The 22,864-nt window shown below is 39.9% G+C and overlaps 1 protein-coding gene and 1 non-coding gene across 2 annotated transcripts in view; one reads left to right on the top strand and one right to left on the bottom strand.

Moving 5' to 3' along the window:
• Window positions 1–238: 238 nt before the first annotated feature.
• Window positions 239–22,864, top strand: part of CHRNA5 (cholinergic receptor nicotinic alpha 5 subunit) — a 42,477-nt gene continuing 19,851 nt past the window's right edge. Inside the window, exon 1 of the mRNA XM_047796699.1 lies at window positions 239–551. Within this exon, the coding sequence (XP_047652655.1) occupies window positions 425–551 (127 nt within the window). The 5' untranslated portion in view covers window positions 239–424. The remainder of the gene's footprint in view (window positions 552–22,864) is intronic.
• Window positions 14,936–15,044, bottom strand: LOC125137078 (U6 spliceosomal RNA). Its single transcript, XR_007137383.1, has one exon. It is a non-coding gene; the product is annotated as a U6 spliceosomal RNA (small nuclear RNA).

Below are 22,864 nucleotides of genomic sequence, written 5' to 3'. Positions count from 1 at the left end.
CCTATGATACCATCCCCTGGTCTTCCTCTTGCTGGGGTTCTCAGCTCCAGAGTCAAACGCCACAGAAGTTGGGCGTGGAGGCGGGGCCAGGAGTGAAAAGGCGGAGCTAGAACGGATAGGGTGGGACCAAGAAGTGACTGGGCGGAGCGGAGTAGGTGCCAGAGAGGACTAGATGGGGCTGGGACCAGACAGGGGGCGTCCGGGGGCGGGGTTTGGGCGGGGCCAAGCTTCTGAGCCTCCTTGCGCGCCCCCAGCCCGCTGGGGTAGTCCAGGCGGGGCAGTGCGGACTGCCTCGGCCTTAGCTGAGGAGCGGAGCGGCGCTTCCGCAGCGGCTGCTCTCGTTCGACTATAACCCACACTCCCGGCTCCATCCCCCGAGTCCGCATTCCCCGTGGGGAGGCGGTTCCCACGCGGGTCCTGGGCGATGGCGGCGAGGGGGTCCGGGCGCGAGGTCCTCAGCCTCGGGCCCCACCTGCTTCATTTCCTCAACCTTTTTCAGCTGGTGGCCGGGCGCTGGGGCCCAGCGAGCGCGGGGGGCGGCGTGCCTAGAGGTGAGCCTGGGCAGCGGAAGGTGGTCCCGGGAGTTCGCTCTCCGAGCAGGTGGCAGGACGCCAGAAGGCTGGGGTGGCGCCGGGCGGGGGCCGCGGGGCTGCCGGGGTAGCTCCATGCGGGTGCGTCGAGAGCCGCGGGGCTGAGTGTCGAACCGAAAACCTTGTTTCGGAAGGAGGTTAAAATTTTCTCCTGGGGCCTTGGTCTGAGTTTTCAGTTTAAATGGTCAGATACATTGAAATGCAGAGAAAAGGCCACTTCGACTTTTGTTCCTTGACCTGCATCATTGGAGATTGCTGGGTGACTTTGTATGTACTTCGATAGAACTTTTTCAGTAAAAGATGCCGTCGTTATCCAGCAGGGCTTTCCTTTCTTGGTTTCAACTGGGCTTCCCACATTGTTATTTTATTCACAGGCAAGAACGGAGGCTCATTTAGTTTAATACTAGGCATTAGGATTTGATCTTCTACCCCTTGCCCCCACCCCTCGTCCTCCTCCCCAACTCGTCCCTTAGCACCCGAAGTCTTTCTTTTTGTCCGAAGATGAAACGCGTTAGTTGTAGAATGCTGGGCAGTGGATTTCCCTGGCTCCTGGGCTCACCATTTGCATCCTAGGTTCCTCTCTCCTTAGCATTTTGGAACAGAGATTTTTGTTTTGTTTTGTTTTCCTTTTTTCTTTTCAGCCTTTTCTATGTCAAAAGGGTTTGGACAGGAATAGAAAAAACAAAAGAAAATGCTTAGTATCTTTAAAAATTCAAAGCTTTAGAAAGTTTGAGTCAGCCCTCTCAAGACCTTGAAGAAAAATACTTTAACCTACGGAGTCACCTATAGTGTGATCCAAATATAGAAAGGTAAGAATCCTTTAAGCAAGAGATAAAAGCTGACGTCATTACATCAGTGCTTCAGTTTTTATGAGTGAGGAAACTTTATTTGGGGATAAGCAGAACCTTGGCTTTCCTTCCTTAAGGTTTTTAAACTATGACTCCTGGTTCTAAGAAGTGATGATCTTGAAGACTAGAATTTATTGCTTAACGTAGACACTAGAGAAATAACGTGGAGGATGATTTAAATGAATAAAGAAAATCCTGTGCAGAGAGAGTTAATAGTTTAACAGAAAGAAAGGAATGTGATTTTGGAGCCAGATAAACCTGGGTTCGAATTATGACTTTGCTGTATGTTGACTTAGATAAGATTTTCTCAGCTGTCCTCCTTTTTTGCAAAGTGGAGAGAAGCTGGTTACCTCTGAGTCATTTTCAGGATTAAATAATATGTGTGAAAGGCCAGCTGCTGTGCCTGATTCTCTAGAAAATGGTATCGTTTTCTCTACCGCTTTTGGTGAAAGTGGAATTTTTTTCATCTGCTTTAGTATGAAACATTATAGCCAAGATTAAATGGTATAAATAGCTATCTCTTTATGCTTGGGGTTCAATATAATATCCAAACAATCAGAGCTAATTAACTCCTTTCTGCCCAACTCTTCTTAGTAAATACCTCTCTTCTAATAACCATCATGTTATATTACTTTTATTTTATTTTATTTTTGGTGGCCGCCGTTCCCGGGTCAGGGCTGGAATCTGCGCCGCAGCTGTGATCTATGCCACAGCTGTGGCAACACCCGATTCTAAACCCACTGTGGGGACTCCATGAATTACATTTATATTTTCTTCTCTCTTGGTCCCACCCACATGAGCTCTAAAGAACTTTGTATCTAGGTTACTGTAGGAGCCCAGTAAATGTTTGTGGATGAATGAATGGAACAGTAAGATCTCTCTGGATATTAGTTTCCTCATCTGTAATATCATTAAAGGCTTCCCTCTCCAGCTCTAAGATTCCAGGATTCTGTTGCTCTTAATAAGTGATCATTTGAAGAAGAAAGTGATGTTGAATGGATGATGGAATTGCACACTTGCTACTCAGCGTTAATCTACTTCTGTGTAAAACTGCTGAAGTTCTGTCTGCAATCAGGAGATCTGCCATTAATTTGCTCTGTTTCCTTGAACATATTGCTCAACCTTGCTAATCCTTTATTTCTTCATCTTTAAAATTAGAAGGTGATCGTAGGTGGATTTTAGGTTCTTTGCACCATAATTAAATTTACACTTACATTTTATTGTTTTTGTATTCCTCTTAGAGTCTTAATAACTCTTCCTTATGGTTTTCTGTGAGCCAGTCTCTAGGAAAAGAAAATGTCTTATATGTCAGCAGCCATACTGTTTGGCTGGTGGAAGGTCACAGAGCTGTGAAAGGTGCTCAGAGAGCAATTTTATCTGTATTAAGTGTAGATCATTAAACTAGTACATTAAGACAGTTCAAGCCTTTTAAGCTGACCTGACCTGGTAAGGAGAGTGATTTATGGAAATTAGAGTCATTAGTCAGTTATATTTCTTAGCTGTGTAGTTGTGTGGTTGAAACTTTATTTTCAGTGTATATAGTGGCCAAGTTCTGTTTCATTCAAAGGAAAAGTAAATAACTATCTCACAGAAAATGAGAGCTTTGAAAGGCTTTTCTCTTCTCACCTTTAGTCATTTCCATTAACATTGTAAGAAGCTAATAGAAATACACATATAGTGACCGTCTACTCAGCTTTTGCTGTGGTTATATCCAAAAGAGTATCTAGAAATGTAAACTTTTCACACAGTTTAATTTGAAATGAAAAACTGTTTTTGTTTCCTTGCAAATATTGAATATGCTCTATGAACTAGACTTAGCACCCAGAAGGCAGGGCTTTGTAGAACTTCTGATTCATTTCAGGTGTACCTGATTTTGTAAAGGTAGCCTATCCATGGGACTTCGAGAAAGTTTTCAGTCAGAATAGGGTGCTTTTTTTTTTTTTTTGGTTTAAACCTGTAATCTACAAATTAGATCTAGCAAGTAATTTTTTATAATCAGTTTATATGAGTTTTTAGTACAGTAATTTCAATACAGAACATTTTTCTTCTAATAGCATTATTTTTCTCCCTTAAGAATTAGAATTCTTTCAGATATAATTTTAAGTTTAATACTAAATAAGCATGTCTTGACAATGAGAGTTGGTAAATATTGGAAGTTTTGAGAAAAAAGTTAACAATTTGGTTCTTTAGTAATCTGCTTGCCAGAGCAGCATAAGTATAGTTTTATAGTCACAAGAGAAGAGGTTATTTTTAATGATCCTTTTCTGCCCTGCGACTAAAATTTTACTTTTAAATGTTCTGGTCCCATTTGGGGGAAGCAAGGTATTATTTCTCCAAACTGTGTTTAATTCAGTGATCCTCGTGCTCATTTCTTCTAAAGGAGAACTGTAAAATATATTATAGAACTCTAAAAATAAATTATAGAACTATAATATATTATAAAATAGTAGCCATTTTGTGATAAAAATAGAAATTAAATATGAATATTTGAATTCTGACAGAAAGAATATGAACTTTTGATATTTGGTTTCTTTTTATTCTATAATTAATGGAATATATATGTAATCGGGCAAAACTGTTTTTCCTCTCAGTCAGCATTTCTCAATCTCTGAGTTTGGGGCCGGGTAATTCTTTGTTATGGGAGATTGTCCTTTGCCTTGTAGGTTGTTTGGCAGTAGCCCTGGCCTCTTATCCTCAAGCTACTGGTAGTGCCCACCCAAAAATGTCCCCAGATATTGTCAGATATGCCTTAGGGGACAAAATTGTTCCCCCTTTCCCCACCCTTGGGAATCACTGCTCTAAGTCTTATAGACCAGGGTTTCTCAAACTTTAATGTACACAAGACTCCTCTGGGAGGTTGTTGCAATATAGGCATTGATTCACTGCATCAGAGGTGGTGCCTGAGATTCTGCATTTCTAACAACCACTCCAGGTGATATGGATGTTGCTGCTCAGAGTACCACACTTGCAGTAGACAGTTTCCCACACATATGAACTGGATGCATTGAGAGGATCCAATGACAGTAACTATGGAACTAGAATTTGTGGTGAGCTCTAGCCCAAATAGCCTAAGACCAATAGAAACTAAGCTCTATCCCACCAGCCTAACAAATAGAGCTATCTTCCCATTTCCATGTATCCTTCCAGTCTCCACTAGTCATTCATAATTGGACAGTCCTAAGGAGGAACTTTGCAAAAGTCTTATCAAGGTCATAAGGCTGTAGTGAACTGAGGCAGCTCCATGTTCCATAACGCTGTAAATATACTAGGTCATAATTTATATTTATTGCCTGTTGAGAGGTTTATGGTGTCAAATTATGATAGAGAACTCTGCATTTATTTAATCTGATGATGCTCAGACTTTTAAAGTGTGCAAGTTGTCTCTTCTCCTTGAAAATTATTGACTGGACCTAAATTTAACACTGCCTAAGGTAATTTTCATACTGCAAGTGTCCTGAGAGTCAGCGCAAAATGTTAAATTAGGTTTACTAAAGCCTATCAGTTACAGAGAAACTTTATCCGATAATTCTGTGATACAAATCAATAGAAAATATAATGAAAATCCTGGAGTGAAAAAAAAAAACAAAACCCTTTGCCTTTCATCTATGTAATACTGAAAATAATGATTGGTAAGCATACCTATTTGCCACATGGAAAATGTTGATAGAGTATGCATTTCTCCTCATTTACAAAATGGTTGATTATGTTCACTTTTTAATCTGGCTGTTCCTTAAAATAGCCCTGCAAGGACTGCTGCAGAGAGGATCTTTAAAAAAGGTATACAAGACACGTTTTATTAACTTAAAAAAACATACAAGGAGACTTATAGCGGAGATGAACTACCCCAAGAATGCCTTAATTATGAATTAGGGGTATATATCATACATCACTCTTACAGACCTTTCGGATATATTATCTTATTTCATTCTTTGGCAGCCTGTAAAGAGAAAAGGGAAGTCTGGTGGCAGTAACCAGCAAAATTTAAAACATGTATGCCCTTGAGTCAGCATTTACTTCTAAGAGTCAGTGTCATGGAAGTCCGTGTCTAGGTGTAGGAAGATAGATGTACAAGGATGTTAATGACAGAACTTTTTCCATGTAGCATTGTTAGAAATAACCAAAGATTAAAGGCTGTATAGAAGTTCTCATTGTGGCGCAGCGGAAACAAATCCGACTAGGAACCATGAGGCTGCAGGTTTGATCCCTGGCCTTGCTCAGTGGGTTAAGGATCTGGAGTTGCCGTGAGCTGTGGTGTAGGTTGCAGATGCGGCTTGGATCCTGTGTTGCTGTGGCTGTCGTGTAGGTCAGCAGCTGTAGCTCCGATTCAACCACTAGCCTGGGAACCTTCATATGACCCAGTTATGGCCCTAAAAAGCAAAAAAAAAAAAAAAAAAAAAAGCTAAGACTGTATAAATGCTCACCAGTGGGGAAAGCTTCCATAAACTATGATCTACCCATAAGTGAGGCCGCTTTGTGGCTTTTGAGGAAAGAATGGAGATGGATGTATATACACTGACCTAGAGAATTGAATGGACATAAAAGCAATCACAGGAGTTAAAAAGAAAACATTTGTTCCTCCTCTGTGTGCGTATATTTTAAAAGATCTCCACAACAAATTTAACAGTAGTTAGCCTTCGAGAAAGAGAGATGAGGAAGAAGGGAGGGACTTTTTATGTGCTTTTGATTGGAATCTTGCCAATGACCACACATGACTTTTGTAACTAAATTGTTGTTTTGAGAAAAATGAGTCTGGGTCCTAGTTCTGTCTCTACTGCTTACCAGCTGTTGTTAGACCAATAATCTTCATTCAGGGGCAGTTTTGTGCCAGGATATTGGCAATGTCTGGAGACGTATTGGGGTGTCACATTGAGGGGTGGTATACATAGTCCATGGACGCCAGGGCTGCTGCCAAACATTCTGTAGCATCTGGGAGAGCCCCCACAACAAGGAATTATCCAGTCCAAAATATCAGGAGTGCTGAGTTGGGAAGTTCTGCGTTAGACTTCAGGGCTGCAGCCATATTAAGATATGCAAGCAGCATCCTTCCCATTGGGTGGTGTTATCTGCATAGCCATACAGTTTGTAATAATGATATAAAGAAAGTAAATAAATACGCTGATTGGAGTTCCCATCATGGCCCAGCGGAAATGAATCTGACTAGGAACCATGAGGTTGCAGGTTCAATCCCTGGCCTGGCTCAGTGGGTTAAGGACCTGGAGTTGCTGTGATTTGTGGTGCAGGTCACAGATTTGGCTCGGATCTGGCATTGCTGTGGCTGTGGTATATGCCAGCAGCTCTAGCTGCGATTGGACCCCTAGCTTGGGAACCTCAATATGCCATGGGTGCGGCCCTAAAAATAAATAAATAGATAGGTAGATAAATAAATAAATAAAGCAAGCAAGCAAGCTGATTTGTCTCCCCCAGCAAGGCAGGCACCAAAGTTTTCTGCTTTTTACCTCTAGCACCTACCACAGAGGCTGGCATAGGAAGCAGCCACTCAGCATTTGTTGAATAAATGAATGAATGAATCAAAGTAGGAGTCACTAGTATACCTACCCAAAGTAGGTATTTAATATACCTAGGTTGTAGAAGACACTAAAGATTTAAGACTTTATGGAAGTCTTAAACATTATATCTGATGTCTGTTCATTTATCTGAAGTTTGGCAAAAGATTGCTAATGTTCATATTTAGCTGCAGAACACCTTGGTAGATTTTTTTTCAATATTTTTTACTAAAAAAATCATGATTCTTCATGGGAGAATGCCAACAGAAGACACTCTTTTGCCTTATCTTCCTAAAAATTGGTTTTCAAAATCCTTAGCTATCTACTTAGCTACCTACTGGTTAGTGGAGCAAACTTAAAAAAAATTAAAACTACTTTAGACACTACCCAACATAGTAAGGTAATGGACTTTTAAATTTTATTTGCATAACTGTTGTGGCAGCAAAACCAACGTTTTTAAATTGTGGAACTGGCAGATGATGGAACTGTGATATGATAGGGAATACCATCAGGGGACCGTTTGGAGGAAGATCATGAACTTAATTTTGTATGTATTGATTTCACATAGACTAGAGAATTGTGGCATATGGAGGTTAAAGGATAATTAGTGGTGCTGCGTATTCAAGTTAAGGTTTTCAGCTTTGTGGTTTTACTAAATGATGTGAGATTTTGGGGGGAAATGAGTATTCAGGTGTGGACTAGGGGGGAGATCTGCATGGAAGATACTGATTCCATAAAAGCATCTCTCTTTTTCCTAAAGCTTATTTCCATTGCAGTTCCCTTCGAAATGACCTTTGGAGATTCCAGAGTAGAATTTCTGGAATCTGCATTGCTGAGTGCAGCTTTACAAGCCTCCTGAAAAACTTCTAGAAGTAATTATTGGGTACCTCAAAAATTCCCAGACAAAGTAAGGGTTAGATGTGCTTAAGCCAGTAGTTTCTGAAAGACTCAACTTGACTGGTGTTTCTGAAAGTGTGTGCTGAAAACAAACATCCCTGAGGTCTGTCAGGTAGTCAGCACTGGGATGATATTTTTGCATACTTTTACAGACTTGAAATGTAAGATTAACTCTGTTTTTTTAAGACATGTGTGCTATTGTGTTCTTTTTCTTTTTTTTTTTTTTTTTTTTGGCTATGCCTATAGCATGCAAAAGTTCCCAAGTTAGGGATTGAATCTGCACCACAGCAGTAATAAGACCAGATCCTTAACCCATTGTGCCACTTGGGAACTCCCATGGTTGTGTTCCTAATGTTTGCATTTTTTTTTTTTGCCTTTTTAGGGCCACGCCCGAGGCATATGGAGGTTCCCAGGCTAGGGGTCCAACTGGAGCTGTAACTGCCTGCCTATACCACAGCCACAGCAATGCCAGATCCAAGCTGCATCTGTGGCCTACACCACAGCTCACAGCAATGCCAGATCCTTAACCCACTGAGTGAGGCCAGGGATTGAACCCACAACCTCATGGTTCCTAGTTGGATTCATTTCCACTGTGTCACGACGGGAACTCCTAATGTTTGCATTTTTAAGGAATGTATATGCGATGTATTGATTGTCTCAGCTAACATGTTAATGTTGTGGAGTTTTGCTAAGCTTCGCATAATTTAAGGCTAGGTATTGACATTAGCTGTTGTGTTATATTCCATTTTATAGAAATGGATCAGTGGTTCAAAAATAGTGATAATAAATAGCAATGTACAATTCAGAATTTTGCTATAAAGATAGTGTGCACACAGGGTATAAATCTGTATGTTCTGAGATAAATATATCTGCAAATATAGTGATTTCACATACGCTGCACAAGAGGAAAGCAAAATAATGATTATCTGGAAGAAATCAGATTTCACCCTATCAGTAATCCATTCCCCAAGGGTTCTTTGATTGTGAAACTTTGTCAAATAATGGCAGCCCAGAAAGCCTTTGTGACATTTTCAAAGGACAGTGGCCTCTCTGATGAGCCAATTATTTTCTTGAATAAATATAAAATATTTATAAAATTATGAATATAAATATATAATTTATACTATATAAATATATAAAAATTATACTAAGTATAAAATTTATAAAAATAAATATACACAATTTTTATAGTAAATATAATTTATATATATAGCTATATATATAAACTATACTAAATATTTAAAAATTTAGTATAAAATTACAGAATAAAATAGATGAATATTATTGCTGACATCACAGAAGAGACCAAGTTCCCAGAGACATCATGCAGAATTGAATGAATTCCATGTACCAAAAGGAGTTTAAGGCCTGCTATTAATTAGAAGCTTGCAAATCCAGGCACGAGTTATTCTGCTTGAAGAGAAAGCAGACGTGACTATCAACGAAGCTGCTTTAACTGGACAGCTACATGTAAAAGAATGAAATTAGAACACTCTCTAAAACCATACACAAAAATAAACTCAAAATGGATTAAAGACCTAAATGTTAGCCCAGACACTGTAGAATTCCTAGAGGAAAACAGGCAGAACACTCTTTGACATAAAGTGCAGCAATATCTTTTTTGGTCCACCTCCTATAGTAATGAAAATAAAAACAAAAATAAATCGGACCTAATTAAACTTAATGGTTTCCTTTGCTGTGTAAAAACTTTTTACAAAACTAGAAGATGATCCACAGAATGAGAAAAAAGATTTGCAAATGAAGCAACCAACAAGGGATTAATCTCCAAATTATACCAACATTTCATATGTCTTTATATCAAAAAAATAAGCAACTCAACTAAAAGATGGTCAGAAGATCTAAACAGACATTTCTTCAAAGACAGACAGATGGACAAAAAGCACATAAAAGATGCTCAACATCACTAGTTAGAGAAATGCAAATCAAAACCACATTGATGTATCTTCACACACTGGTGAGAACAGCTATCATCAAAATAATTATCTATAAACAATAAATTCTGGAAAGGATATGTAGAAAAGGGAACCCTCCATGTTGGGAATGTAAGCTGGTGCAGCCATTATGGAGAACAGTGCAGAAGTTCCCTAAAAAACTAAATATAGAACTACCATATGATCCAGCAATCCCACTCCTGGGCACATATCTGGAGAAAACCATAATTCAAAAAGATACATGTGCCCCCATGTCCACTGCAGCACTGTTTACAATAGCCAAGATATGGAAGCAACCAAAATGTCCGTCTATAGAGGATTGTAGAATATTACTCAGCCATAAAAATGCATGAAATAATGCCATTCACAACAACATGGATGGACCTGAAATTACCATACTAAGTCAGACAAATATGTGAGATCACTAATATGTAGAATCTAATAGAAATGATACAACAAAACTTACAAAACAGAAACAGATTCATATATTTTGAAACCAAATTTATGTTTACCAAAGGGGAAATGTGGGAGGGTGCATAAATTACGGGGTTGGGATTGATATATACAGAATAGAAAGGTAACAGAGACCCACTGTGGAGCACAGGGAAATTTACTCAGTATGTGTGGTTTTTCAGGTTCTTTTATTTGGGAAAAGAACCTGAAAAGGAATGGAGGTATGTATAGCTGATTTACTTTGCTGTACACCTGAGATTAACACAACTTTGTGAATCACCTGTATTCCAGTATAATTTAAAAAAACCAGAGTTCCCGTCGTGGCGCAGTGGTTAACAAATCCAACTAGAAACCATGAGGTTGCCCGTTGGGTCCCTGCCCTTGCTCAGTGGGTTAACGATCCGGCGTTGCCATGAGCTGTGGTGTAGGTTGCAGACGCAGCTCGGATCCCGTGTTGCTGTGGCTCTAAAAACAAACAAATAAAAAAACAAACAAAAAAACCCCAAAGCCCCGTTATTAAATGAGTGTTGCATGCTGCGTGGTATTAATAGCATGCCGTGTGGAAGAGCTATGACCATCACGTGTGTGGGTTCCAGTGTTTTACTTTTTGGCTAGACGAAACCACTACCTGCAAAGCACAGATCACCCTTCAGTTTATGCATGGTACTGTGAGGGAGACGTGCCCACTGGCATTTTATTTTTAGACCCAAGGACTCAGGTTATAGAAGAAGAGACTAAATTTCGCTAGGATTCTGTGGTCTCTGGTGGAGACTGGAAAAGTATGCTGAGAACAGCTCTGGCAGCATCAGCTCCGTGGGCAGCAGGGCTGGTGGAGCTGTGCGAGGAAGTGGGGTTGAACTGGAGCACTGGGCTCCATTCCTTTATTCCCAGAAAGCCGCTGGTGGGAGCAGCGTGCTTCCTGATCTTGACTCAGAGTTGAAGGAGATAGTAAACGAACATGAATAAAGCGGATCACAGGCACCAAGCCCGGCTTTCCGCCTGTTGCAGGCAGAAATGGGCCCTCTGAGATACTCTGCTTTTCTGCATTGGGCTCTCCTGGCTCTCGAAAGGAAAAGGGCACACTTGAGTTCTCAAACTTCAGGGGTTTGAGAAAAACATTTCTTCATGATACTGATAATGCTGTTTTCCTAATTTTGCACGTTTTCAAGTAGCATAGCTCATTGGTACAGTCATATCTTGAATAGTCAGAACCAGATGATCTGAGGGGCAAACTATGATTTTTAGTTTTGAGGATGTTGGTGTGACAGGCTAACGTGTGTGTGTGTGTGTATTTTTTTTTTAAGGGCATGTGGAGGTTCCCAGGCTAGGGGTCGAATCGGAGCTATAGCCTCCGGCCTATGCCGCAGCCACAGCAACACAGGAACTGAGCTGCGTCTGTGACCTACACCACAGCTCATGGCAACACCAGATCCTTAACCCACTGAGGGAGGCCAGGGATCAAACCCACATCCTCATGGATCCTAATTGGGTTCCTTACCACTGAGCCATGGCAGGAACTCCCCAGGCTAATATTTTTGAAATATCAGTGCCCCTTTATGTTGGTCCTGGTTTTTCCTCTCGTCCTTTGGCTTTTCCCCTTACCTGCTCAAGCTGGCTGAGTCTGTGCTCATACTTCTGAGAAGGAACGTGATGTGACAGCAGACGGTGGGGACAAGGAGTTCATTTTTTTTGCCTTTTTCAGTTTCAAAAACCTGGATCATAGTGGACAACTTGGCATGGACCACGTAATATAAGCGCAGCCTCTTCTTGCTCAGAGAAACTCCTCCCCTGGTCTGGCAGGGGAAGAAAAGACACAGGGGAGGGCAAGAGAGAGTCAGCAGGACTTGAGGTGAAGGCAATGGGCTTGAAGGACACTTGGGTGAAAGCCCAGGTAAAGCCTGGTGCAGCACTCAGAGTCTTTTTCAGGTCCCTGTTCAAGCTGAATTTCCAGATCCACCAATGCTTGCTGCCATTCCTGAGATTCTATAGTTATGAGTTAGGATTTTCTTAATTAGTAGAAATGAAAAATTAGAAATCAGTTAACCAGGGGGCTCAGACTCCCATCATAAAGCTGGATGGTGAAAGATGATAGCACCCATCCTATTTATTATGAATGTCTAGTTCTTAGGTAAAAATAATACATAATTCACTTTTTTTTTTTTTTTTGTCTTTTCAAGCCTATATCCGGGCTAGGGGTCTAATCAGAGCTGCAGCTTCTGGCCTACCCCAGAGCCACAGCAATGCCAAATCCCAGTTATACACGCACACACATTCTTTTTCTCATATTATCCTCAATCATGTTCTATCACAAGTGATTGGATATAGTTCCCTGTGCAGGACCTCATTGTTTATCCATTCTAAATGTAGTATTTGCATCCACCAACCCCAAAATCCCAGTCTATCCCACTCCCTCCCCAACCTCTTGGGGACCACAAATCTGTTCTCTATGTCCATGAGTTTGTTTCTGTCCTGTAGATAGACTCATTTGTGCCATATTTTATTTTATTTATCTTATTTTATTTCATTTTCTTTTTAGGGCCACACCCATGGCACATAGAGGCTCCCAGGCTAGGGGTTGAACAGTAGCCGCCAGCCTACACCAGAGCCACAGCAATGCCAGAACCAAGCCACATCTTGGCCTACACCACAGCTCATAGCAATGCCAAATCCTTACCCCACTTAGAGAGGCCAGGGATTGAACCCAAAACCTCATGGTTCCTAGTTGTATTCTTTTCCATTGAGCCACGAGAGGAACTCCTGTGCCATATTTTAGATTCCACATATAAGTGATACCATATGGTATTTGTCTTTCTCTTCCTGACTTCACTTAGTATGAGAATCTCTAGTTCTCTCCATGTTGCTGCAAATGGCATTATTTTGTTCTTTTTGTGGCTGAGTAGTATTCCATTGTGTATATGTAACACATCTTCTTAATCCATTCATCTGTTGATGGACATTTAGGTTGTCTCCCTGTCTTGGCTATTGTGAATAGTGCTGCAATGAACATAGTGGTGCATGTATCTTTTTCAATGAAACTATTGTCGGGGTATATGCCCAGGAGGGGGATTGCTGGATCATATGGTAGTTATATTTAGTTTGCTAAGGAACCTCTGTGCTCTTTTCCATAGTGATTGTACCAATTTACATTCCCACCAACAGTGTAGGAGGGTTCCCCTTTCTCCACATCCTCTCTAGCATTTGTTATTTGCCATCTTATTAATGATGGTCATTCTGACCTGTGTGAGGTGGTACCACATTGTAGTTTTGATTTGCATTTCTCTAAAAATTAGTGATGTTGAGCATTTTTTCATGTGCCTGATTGGCCATCCATGTCTTTTTTGGAGAAATGTCTATGCAGGTCTTCTGCCCATTTTTCAGTTGGGTTGTTTATTTTTTTGCCGTTGAGTTGTATGAGTTGTTTTTCTTAGGTCAGTCTCCCAAAGAAATAGAAATAGAAATAAATCCATGGGACCTAATCAAACTTAGAAGCTTTTGCATAGCAAAGGAAACCATTAAAAAAAAAAAAAAGGTCAGCCTATGGAATGGGAGAAAATAATTGCCAACGATGCAACAACAAGGGCTTAATCTCCCCTTTCCTTTTTTGTACTCTCCCTTTCCCATCTCTTCTCCCCCCCTCCTTCCTCCCCTCTATACCCTTGTTAATTACCCTTGTTAGTTTAATTATGTGAACTTCTATAATTTTCCTCAGGTATATGTAATCATGTAGCTAGATAGATATACATAAATTTTAATAGCTGATTCTTTTAAAAATAGGATTATAGTATAGCCTCTTTTCTATACTTTTTTACCCTTAAAGAAATCCTCAGAGAAATCCTGACACCTTTTGCTATGTTGTGTTTAGTTCAAATTTTTATTTGATGCAACTTATGACAAACTCGTTTTTTGTTGTGATATTTCAAATGGCCTTTCTGTGATTATTGATTTCAAGTTATTTTTTAATAATTAAGAAAGTACTTAATGGGAGTTCTTTGGTGGCACATTGGGTTAAGGATCCAGCATTGTCACTGCCGTGGCTTGGGTCACTGCTGTGGCATGGAGGATTGGATCTCTGGCCCAGGAACTTGCACATGCCATGGGTTCAGCCAAAAAAAAAAAAAAAATTGTGTTAAAAAAGTATTTAATTGTGGTTAAAAAAACACATACATGCAATTTACCATCTTAACCATTTTTAAGTGTATGGTTCATTGGTGTTAAGTATATTCACATTATTATGCAACAGATCTCCAGAACTTTTTCATGTTGCAAAACTGAAGTTCTATACCCATTGATTTGCAATGTTCTGTCAATTTATGCTGTACAAGCAAAGTGACCCAGTTATACATGTACTCCTTCTCTCTCCAGGCCCTGGTAGCCACATTCTACTTTCTATTAATTTGACTACCTTAGATACCTCACATAAGTGGAATCGTACAGGTGTTTTTTTCATTTTCATTTTATTTTTTTACAAAGAAACCAGATTAAGCTTTAATTTTTCTAAACTTCACTGAATAATTCTCATTGTCTATATAAACACTAAATTTAAAAACATGAACGTCTTCAAAATTCATTTAACATTCAACAAGGATCACATAAAGTTGATACTAAAATGTGGTTAAAGATTAATTGCAATTATGATTATAAATGGAAAAATTACAAATACTGGTAACTAAGCTAGTTGGATACAAAAAGCAAAAAATATGAAACGCTTCATGAATTTGCGTGTCATCCTTGTGCAGGGGCCATGCTAATCTTCTCTGTATCATTCCAACTTTTTAGTATATGTGCTGCCTAAGCGAGGACGGAATCATACAGTTTTTGTCTTTTTGTGATTGCCTTATTTCATTTAGCATAATGCCCTCAAGTTTCCCTGTGTTGTAGCCTATTAGAATTTCCTTCCTTTTTAAGGCTGAAAATATTCTATTCTGTGTATATGTCACATTTTGTTTATTCATTCATCTATAGATGGACATTTCTGTTGCTTTTATCTCTTGTAAGTAAAGCTGCCATGTACATGGGTGTGCTAATATATCTCTTTAAAATCCTGCTTTCAATTCTTTGCAAAATATACCTATAAGTGGAATTTGTGGATCATATGATAATTCTATTTTTAATTTTTTAAGGAACCGCCATATCACTTTCCAAAGTGGCTGCACCATTTTATATTGCTACCAACACTCTACAAATGTTTTAACTTCTCCACACTCTTGGTAAATTTTTTTTTTTGGTCTTTTTGCCTTTTCTAGGGCCGCTCCCGTGGCATATGGAAGTTACCAGGCTAGGGGCCTAATCGGAGCTGTAGCCGCCAGCCTACACCACAGCCACAGCAATGCAGGATCCGAGCTGCGTCTGCCTACACCACAGCTCACGGCAATGCCAGATCCTTAACCCACTGATAGAGGCCAGGGATCAAACCACAACCTCATGGGTCCTAGTCACATTCGTTTCTGCGGCGCTGCAAGGGGAACTCCTGTTTTTTGTTCTTTTAATAATAGTCGTCCTACTGGGTTTGAGGTGATATCTAGTGATTTTTAATTGGTGTTTCTCTAATGATTAGTGATATTGAGCATCTTTTCAAATAGTTGTTGGCCATTTTAATGCCTTCTTTGGAGAAATGTCTATTCAGTCTTTGGCCCATTTTTTAATTGAGTTATTTGGTGGGTGGGAGTTGTTGAATTGTAGGATTTCTTTATATATTCTGGATTTTATCCTCTTACCAGATACATGATTTGCAAATATTTTCTCCATTTCACAGGTTGTCTTTTCACACTATTGGTTGTGTCCATTACTAAACCAAAGTTTTATTATAATTCAATGAATTTTATTACCTTTAGGGTTGTACAAAGAAGTTTTAAAGTAGATATATCCCCATTTGTCTATTTTTGTTCGTGTTGTTTGTGCTTTTGGTGTCATTTTTAAGAAATCATTGCCAAATCCAGTGTCATGGCATTTTCCCCTGAGGCTTTCCTCTAGGAGTTTTATAGATCTTGGTCTTAAATTTAAGTCTTTAATCTATTTTTTTGTCTTTTTTTTTTTTTTTTTTTTTTAGCTGTTTCTTGGGCTGCTCCCGCAGCATATGGACATTCCCAGGCTAGGGGTCGAATTGGAGCTGTAGCCACCGGCCTACGCCAGCAACGCGGGATCCGAGCCGAATCTGCAACCTACACCACAGCTCACAGCAACTCCGGATCCTTAACCCACTGAGCAAGGGCAGGGACCGAACCCGCAACCTCATGGTTCCTAGTCGGATTTGTTAACCACTGCGCCACGACGGGAACTCCTACTTTTCTTTTTTCCTCTTTTTGGTCTTTTTAGGGCCGCACCTGTGGCATATGGAGGTTCCCAGGCTGGGGCTCAAATCATAGCTGAGCTGCTGGCCTACACCATAGCCACAGCAACATGGGATCTGAGCTGCATCTGCAATCTACACCACAGCTCATGGCAACACTGGCTCCTTAACCCGCTGAGCGAGGCCAGTGATCAAACCCACATCCTCATGGATACTAGTTGGATTCATTACTGCTGAGCCACAGCAGAAACTCCTTTAATCCATTTTTCAGTTGATTTTTGTCTATGGTATAAGGTGAGAATCCAATTTCGTTCTTTTGCGTGTGGCTGTCCAGTTTTCCCAGCACTATTTTTTGAAGAAACTGTCTTTCCCTATTGAGTAGTCTTGGCACACTTGTCCTGTATACCTTTAAATGACTGCATATTATTTCACATAATAGATGTCTCACTCCCTTTGATTGTGTTTTTTTCCAAATTTTTGCTGCAATGTCTACTGTGGTAAGCATTTTTGTGCACATGTTCTTATGCACTGTGCTTTTAGTGCTTTGGGAGTCAGGTGTGGGGTTGCTGTTATTTTTGGATAAATTTTGCAAGATTAACATATTACAAAATTACTTTTCAAAAAGCCAGTAACACTTTACATTTCCTCTACCAGTGTCTGAGAGCAACAGGATTTTTCTTTAATCCTAGATCACTGGGGAGAGTTCCCATTGTGGTACAGCAGAAACAATCCAACTAGTAACCATGAGCTTGCGGGTTTGATCCCTGGCCTTACTCAGTGGGTTAAGGATCCGGCATTGCCATGAGCTGTGGTGTAGTTTACAGAGGCAGCTCAGATCTGGCGTTGCTGTGGCTGTGGTGTAGGCCGGCAGCTGTAGCTCTGATTAAACCCCTAGCGTGGGAACCTCCATATGCTGTGAGTGTGGCCCCAAAAAGAAAAAAAAAAAACAAGGAAAAAAAAACCTCCTAGATCATTGGCATCAGGAAGGCCTCTCCCAAGGAAGGGATCACATCTGTGACTAAGAAAAATGAAGATGTTTCCCTGCATCATTATCTATGTTAGTGCTTAACATTTAAATGCGTAGAGAGGCTCCTCTTCTCATTTTCCATAACCTCAAGAAGGCTACCAATAAGAGGAGAGAGGATTGACCTGGGTTGCAATTAGAGTTCTATGATTAACTAGTTCTTATCTTATCATAAAGGTGGAATCACTTGATGAGGAAAAACATGGGCCTTGGTGACAAACCTGGCTCAAAGCCTTGTGACAAGTCAACTTCTCAGCCTTTGCTGTATGATCCTGGGAAAATGACAGCCTCTCAGATCTCCAGTCTCTTCACTTATGAAGGATGCTCACAGATGGTGCTGTTGATGTTTTAAAAATGTGCAATTGAGGTTTACAAAGGAAAAAAAATGTGCAGTTGACATTTATATTACTCAAATGCTGCCTCAGTCTCTTTGGGCTGCTGTGATGAAATACCACAGACTGAGTAGCTGATAAACAATAGGAATTTGGGTTTTTTGTTGTTGTTGTTGTTGTTTGGATTTATTTTTATTTTTTTAAATTGTTATTTCCCCAATACAATTTTTTTCAACTGTACAGGATGGTGACCCAGTTACACATACATGTACACATTCTATTTTCTCCCATTATCATGCTCCATCATAAGTGACTAGACATAGTTCCCAGTGCTACACAGCAGGACCTCATTGCTAATCCATTCCAAAGGCAATAGTTAACAACAGAAATTTGTTTCTCGCACTTCTAGAGGCTGGAAGTCTAAGGTCAATGTGGCTGGTGGAGGACCCTCTTCCAGGTCTCAGACTCCTTGTTGTGTCCTCACCCAGCGAAGGTGCTGGGGAGCTCTCTGGAGCTGTTTTATAACACCCTCACCCCATTCGTGGGGACTCCATCTTCATGACTTAAGCATCTCCCAGATGCCCTACCTACTAATACCATAACCCTTGGAGGTTAGGATTTCAACAGGTATTTTGGGGTGAAGCAAATATTCAGACCCTTGTGAATGCCATAATCTTTTTTTTTTTTTCAAATAGTTAACCAAAAGAGATTATTAAAGACAAAACTGAGACAATAAAAAACCCCCAAAAACCTTAGTGATTGCCAGGGGCTAAAGACAGGAGGGGCAAATTGGTAAAGCACAGAGGATTTTTAGAGCAGTGAAAATACTCTGTATGATACCATAATGATGGGTTCATGCCAATATACATTTGTCCAAACCCATACAATATATAACATCAAGAGTCAATTGTAATGTAGGCGTTCCTGTAGTGGTTCAGTGGTTAAAGAACCCGACTAGTAACCATGAGATTGCGGGTTTGATCCCTGGCCTCACTCAGTAGGTTAAAGATCCTGCGTTACCCGTGAGCTGTCATGTAGGTCACAGATGGAGCTCGGATCCCATGTTGCTATGGCTGTGGTGTAGGCCAGCAGCTGTAGCTCCGATTGGACCCCTAGCCTGGGCACCTCCATATGCAGTGGGTGTGGCCCTAAAAAAAAAAAGATAAAAGACAAAAAAAAAGAGTCAATCGTAATGTAAACTATAGGCTTTGGTGATAATGGTGTATCAACATAGGTTCATCGCCTGCAAGGAAGGTACCACTCTGGTGGAGGATGCTGATGATGGGGAAGGCTGTGCCTGTGCAGAGAGCAGGGGTTAGAAAAACCTCTGTACCTTCCCCTCAGATTTGCTGTGTACCTCAGACTGCTCTAAAAGGTATTATTATTTTTTAAAAATTTCTTCTTATCACCACGGTAAGTTTGGTTAACCTCTGTCACCACACATAGTTAGTTTTTTTCTTTTTGGTTTTATTTATTTTTATTACTCAATGAGTTTATTACACTTATAGTTGTACAATGATCATCACAATCCAATTGTATAGGATTTCCATTCCACAACTCCAGCATATCCCCCCACCCCCCAAACTGTCTCCTTTGGAAACCATAAGTTTTTCAAAGTCTGTGAGTCAGTATCTGTTCTGCAAAGAAGCTCATTGTGTCCTTTTTTCAGATTCCGCATGTTAGTGAAAACATTTGATGTTGGTGTCTCATTGTATGACTGACTTCACTTAGCATGATAATTTCTAGGTCCATCCATGTTGCTAAAAATGCCAGTATTTCGTTCCTTTTAATGGCTGAGTAATATTCCATTGTGTATATGTACCACATCTTCTTGGTCCACTCTGTTGGTGGACATTTAGGTTGTTTCCATGTCTTGGCTATTGAAAATAGTGCTGCAGTGAACATCAGAGTACATGTGTCTTTGTGAGTCATGGTTTTCTCTGGACAGATGCCCAGGAGTGGGATTGCTGGATCAAATGGTAATTCTATTTTTAGTTTTCTGAGGCATCTCCATACTGTTTTCCACAGTTGTTGCACCAATTTACAATCCCACCAACAGTGTCTTAGGGTTCATTTTTCTTCACACCCACTCCAGCATTTATTGTTTGTATACTTTTTGATGGTGGCCATTCTGGCAGGTGTAAGGTGGTATCTCATAGTGGTTTTGATTTGCATTTCTCTAATAATGAGTGATGTTGAACATCTTTTCATGTGTTTTTTTTGGCCATCTGTCTGTCTTTAGAGAATTGTCTGTTTAGATCTTCTGCCCATTTTTTTGATAGGGTGGTTTGGTTTTTTTTTTTTGGTATTGGGCTGCAGAAGGTGTTTATAAATTTTGGAGATTAATCCCTTGTCAGTTGCTTCATTTGCAAAGATTTTTTCCCATTCTGTGGGTTGTCTTTTCGTTTTGTTTAAGGTTTCCTTTGCTGTGTAGGAACTTTTAAGTTTAATTAGGTCCCATTTGTTTATTTTTGTTTTTACTCTAGGTGGTAGATCTGAGAAGATATTGCTGTTGTTTATGTCAGAGAGTGTTTGGCCTATGTTTTCCTCTAAGAGTTTTATGGTATCTGGCCTTATATTTTCATCTTTAATCCATTTTGAGTTTATTTTTTATTTATTTATTTATTTTTGTCTTTTTGTTGTTGTTGTTGTTATTGTTGTTGTTGTTGTTGCTATTTCTTGGGCTGCTCCCTCGGCATATGGAGGTTCCCAGGCTAGGGGTTGAATCGGAGCTGTAGCCACCGGCCTACGCCAGAGCCACAGCAACTCAGGATCCGAGCCGCGTCTGCAACCTACACCACAGCTCACGGCAACGCCAGATGGTTAACCCACTGAGCAGGGGCAGGGATGGAACCTGCAACCTCATGGTTCCTAGTCGGATTCATTAACCACTGCGCCACGACGGGAACTCCCATTTTGAGTTTATTTTTGTGTATGGTGTTAGGAAGTGTTCTAATTTCATTCTTTTACATGTGGCTGTTCAGTTTACCCATTATTGAAGGGGCTGTCTTTTCTCCATTGTATATTCTTGCCTCCTTTGTCATAGAGGAGTTGACTGTAGGTGCGTGGGTTTAATTGTGGGCTTTCTATCCTGTTCCACTGATCTCTGTTTCTGTCTTTGTGCCAGTACCATGTGGTTTTGATGACTGTAGCTTTGTAGTCTAGTCTGAAGTCAGGGGGCCTGATTCCTCCAGCTCCATTTTTCTTTCTCAGGATGGCTTTGGCTATTCTGGGTCTTTTGTGCTTCCAAACGAACTTTAAAATTATTTTGTTTGAGTTCTGTGAAAAACGTCCTTGGTACTTTGATAGGGATTGCATTGAATCTGTAGATTGCCTTGGGTAGTACAGTCACTTTGATAATATTGACTCTTCCAATCCAAGAGCATGGTATGTCTTTCCATCTGTTTGTGTCATCTTTGATTTCTTTCATCAGTGTCTTATAGTTTTCAGAGTAGAGATCTTTTGTGTCTTCAGGTAGGTTTCTTCCTAAGTATTTTATTCTTTTTTGATGCGATGGTAAATGGGATTGTTTCCCTAATTTCTCTTTCTTATCTTTCATTGTTAGTGTATAGAAATGCCATTGATTTCTGTGTATTAATTTTGTATCCTGTGACTTTGCCAATTTTATTGATGCGCTCTAACAGTTTTATGGTAGAGTCTTTAGGATTCTCTAGGTGTAGTATCATGTCATCTGCAAATAGTGATACTTTTACTTCTTCCTTTTCAATTTGTATTCCTTTTATCTCTTTTACTTCTCTGGTTGCCATGGCTAGGACTTCCAAAACTATGTTGAATAGTCGTGGCGATAGTGGACATCCTTGTCTTGTTCCTGACCTCAGTGGGAATTCATTCAGCTTTTCACCATTGAGAATGATGTTAGCTGTGGATTTGTCATATGTGGCCTTTTTTATGTTGAGGTAGGTTCTCTTTATGCCCACTTTCTGAAGGGTTTTTATCAGAAATGGGTGTTGGATTTTGTCAAAGGCTTTTTGTGCATCTATTGAGAGGATCGTATGGTTTTTATTCTTCAGTTTGTTAATGTGGTGTATCACACTGATGGATTTGTGGATATTAAAGAACCCTTGCATCCCTGGGATAAATCCCACTTGATCATGATGTACAATCCCAGTTTTTTTCTTGTAATAAGGACTTATAAGATTCACTCTCTTAGCAACTTTGAAGTATGCAACATGGTTTTATTAACTATAGTCACTATGCTGTACATTATATCCCCATGACTTATTTATTTTATAACTGGAATTTTTTAACCTTTTGAGTCTCTTCAGCCATTTCTTCCAACCCTACCCCACTCCCCACTTCTGGCAACCACTGATCTGTTCTGCATCTATGAACTGGGTTCTTTGGGTTTTTTTTAATTTTATTTTTAAGAGTCCACAAATAAGTGAGATCATATAGTATTTATCTTTCTTATGCCCTGAAGATTCATCCATGTTGTCACAAATGGCAGGATTTCCTTCTTTTTAGTGGTTGAATAATATTCCATTGTGTGTGTATATTGTATGTATGTATCACATTTTCCTTATTGATTCATTTGCTGGTAGACACTTAGGTGGTTTCCATATCTTGGCTGTTGTAAATAATGCTGCAACAAACATGGGGTTGCATATATCTTTTCAAGTGTTTTTGCTTCCTTTGGGTAAAAATCCAGAAGTGGAATTGTTGGATTATATGTTAGTTCTATTTTTAATTTTGGGGGGAAGCTCCATACTGTTTTCACAGTGGCTGCACCAATTTACATTTACACCAACAGTGCATAAGGGTTTCCTTTTTCTCCACATCCTCACCAGTGCTTGTCATTACTTGTCTTTTTGATGATAGCTATTCTAATAGGTATGGGGTGATATCTCATTGTGGTTTGGATTTACATTTCTCTGATGATTGGTGAATTTGAGCACCTTTTCATGTACTTGCTGGCCATCTGTATTCTTTGGAAAAAATGTCTATTCAGATCCTCTGC

Source organism: Phacochoerus africanus, chromosome 9 (assembly GCF_016906955.1).
Source record: "Phacochoerus africanus isolate WHEZ1 chromosome 9, ROS_Pafr_v1, whole genome shotgun sequence".
NCBI lineage: Eukaryota > Metazoa > Chordata > Mammalia > Artiodactyla > Suidae > Phacochoerus > Phacochoerus africanus.
The sequence above is the reverse complement of the archived record's forward strand: the minus strand, read 5'-3'. Positions and strand labels throughout refer to the sequence as shown.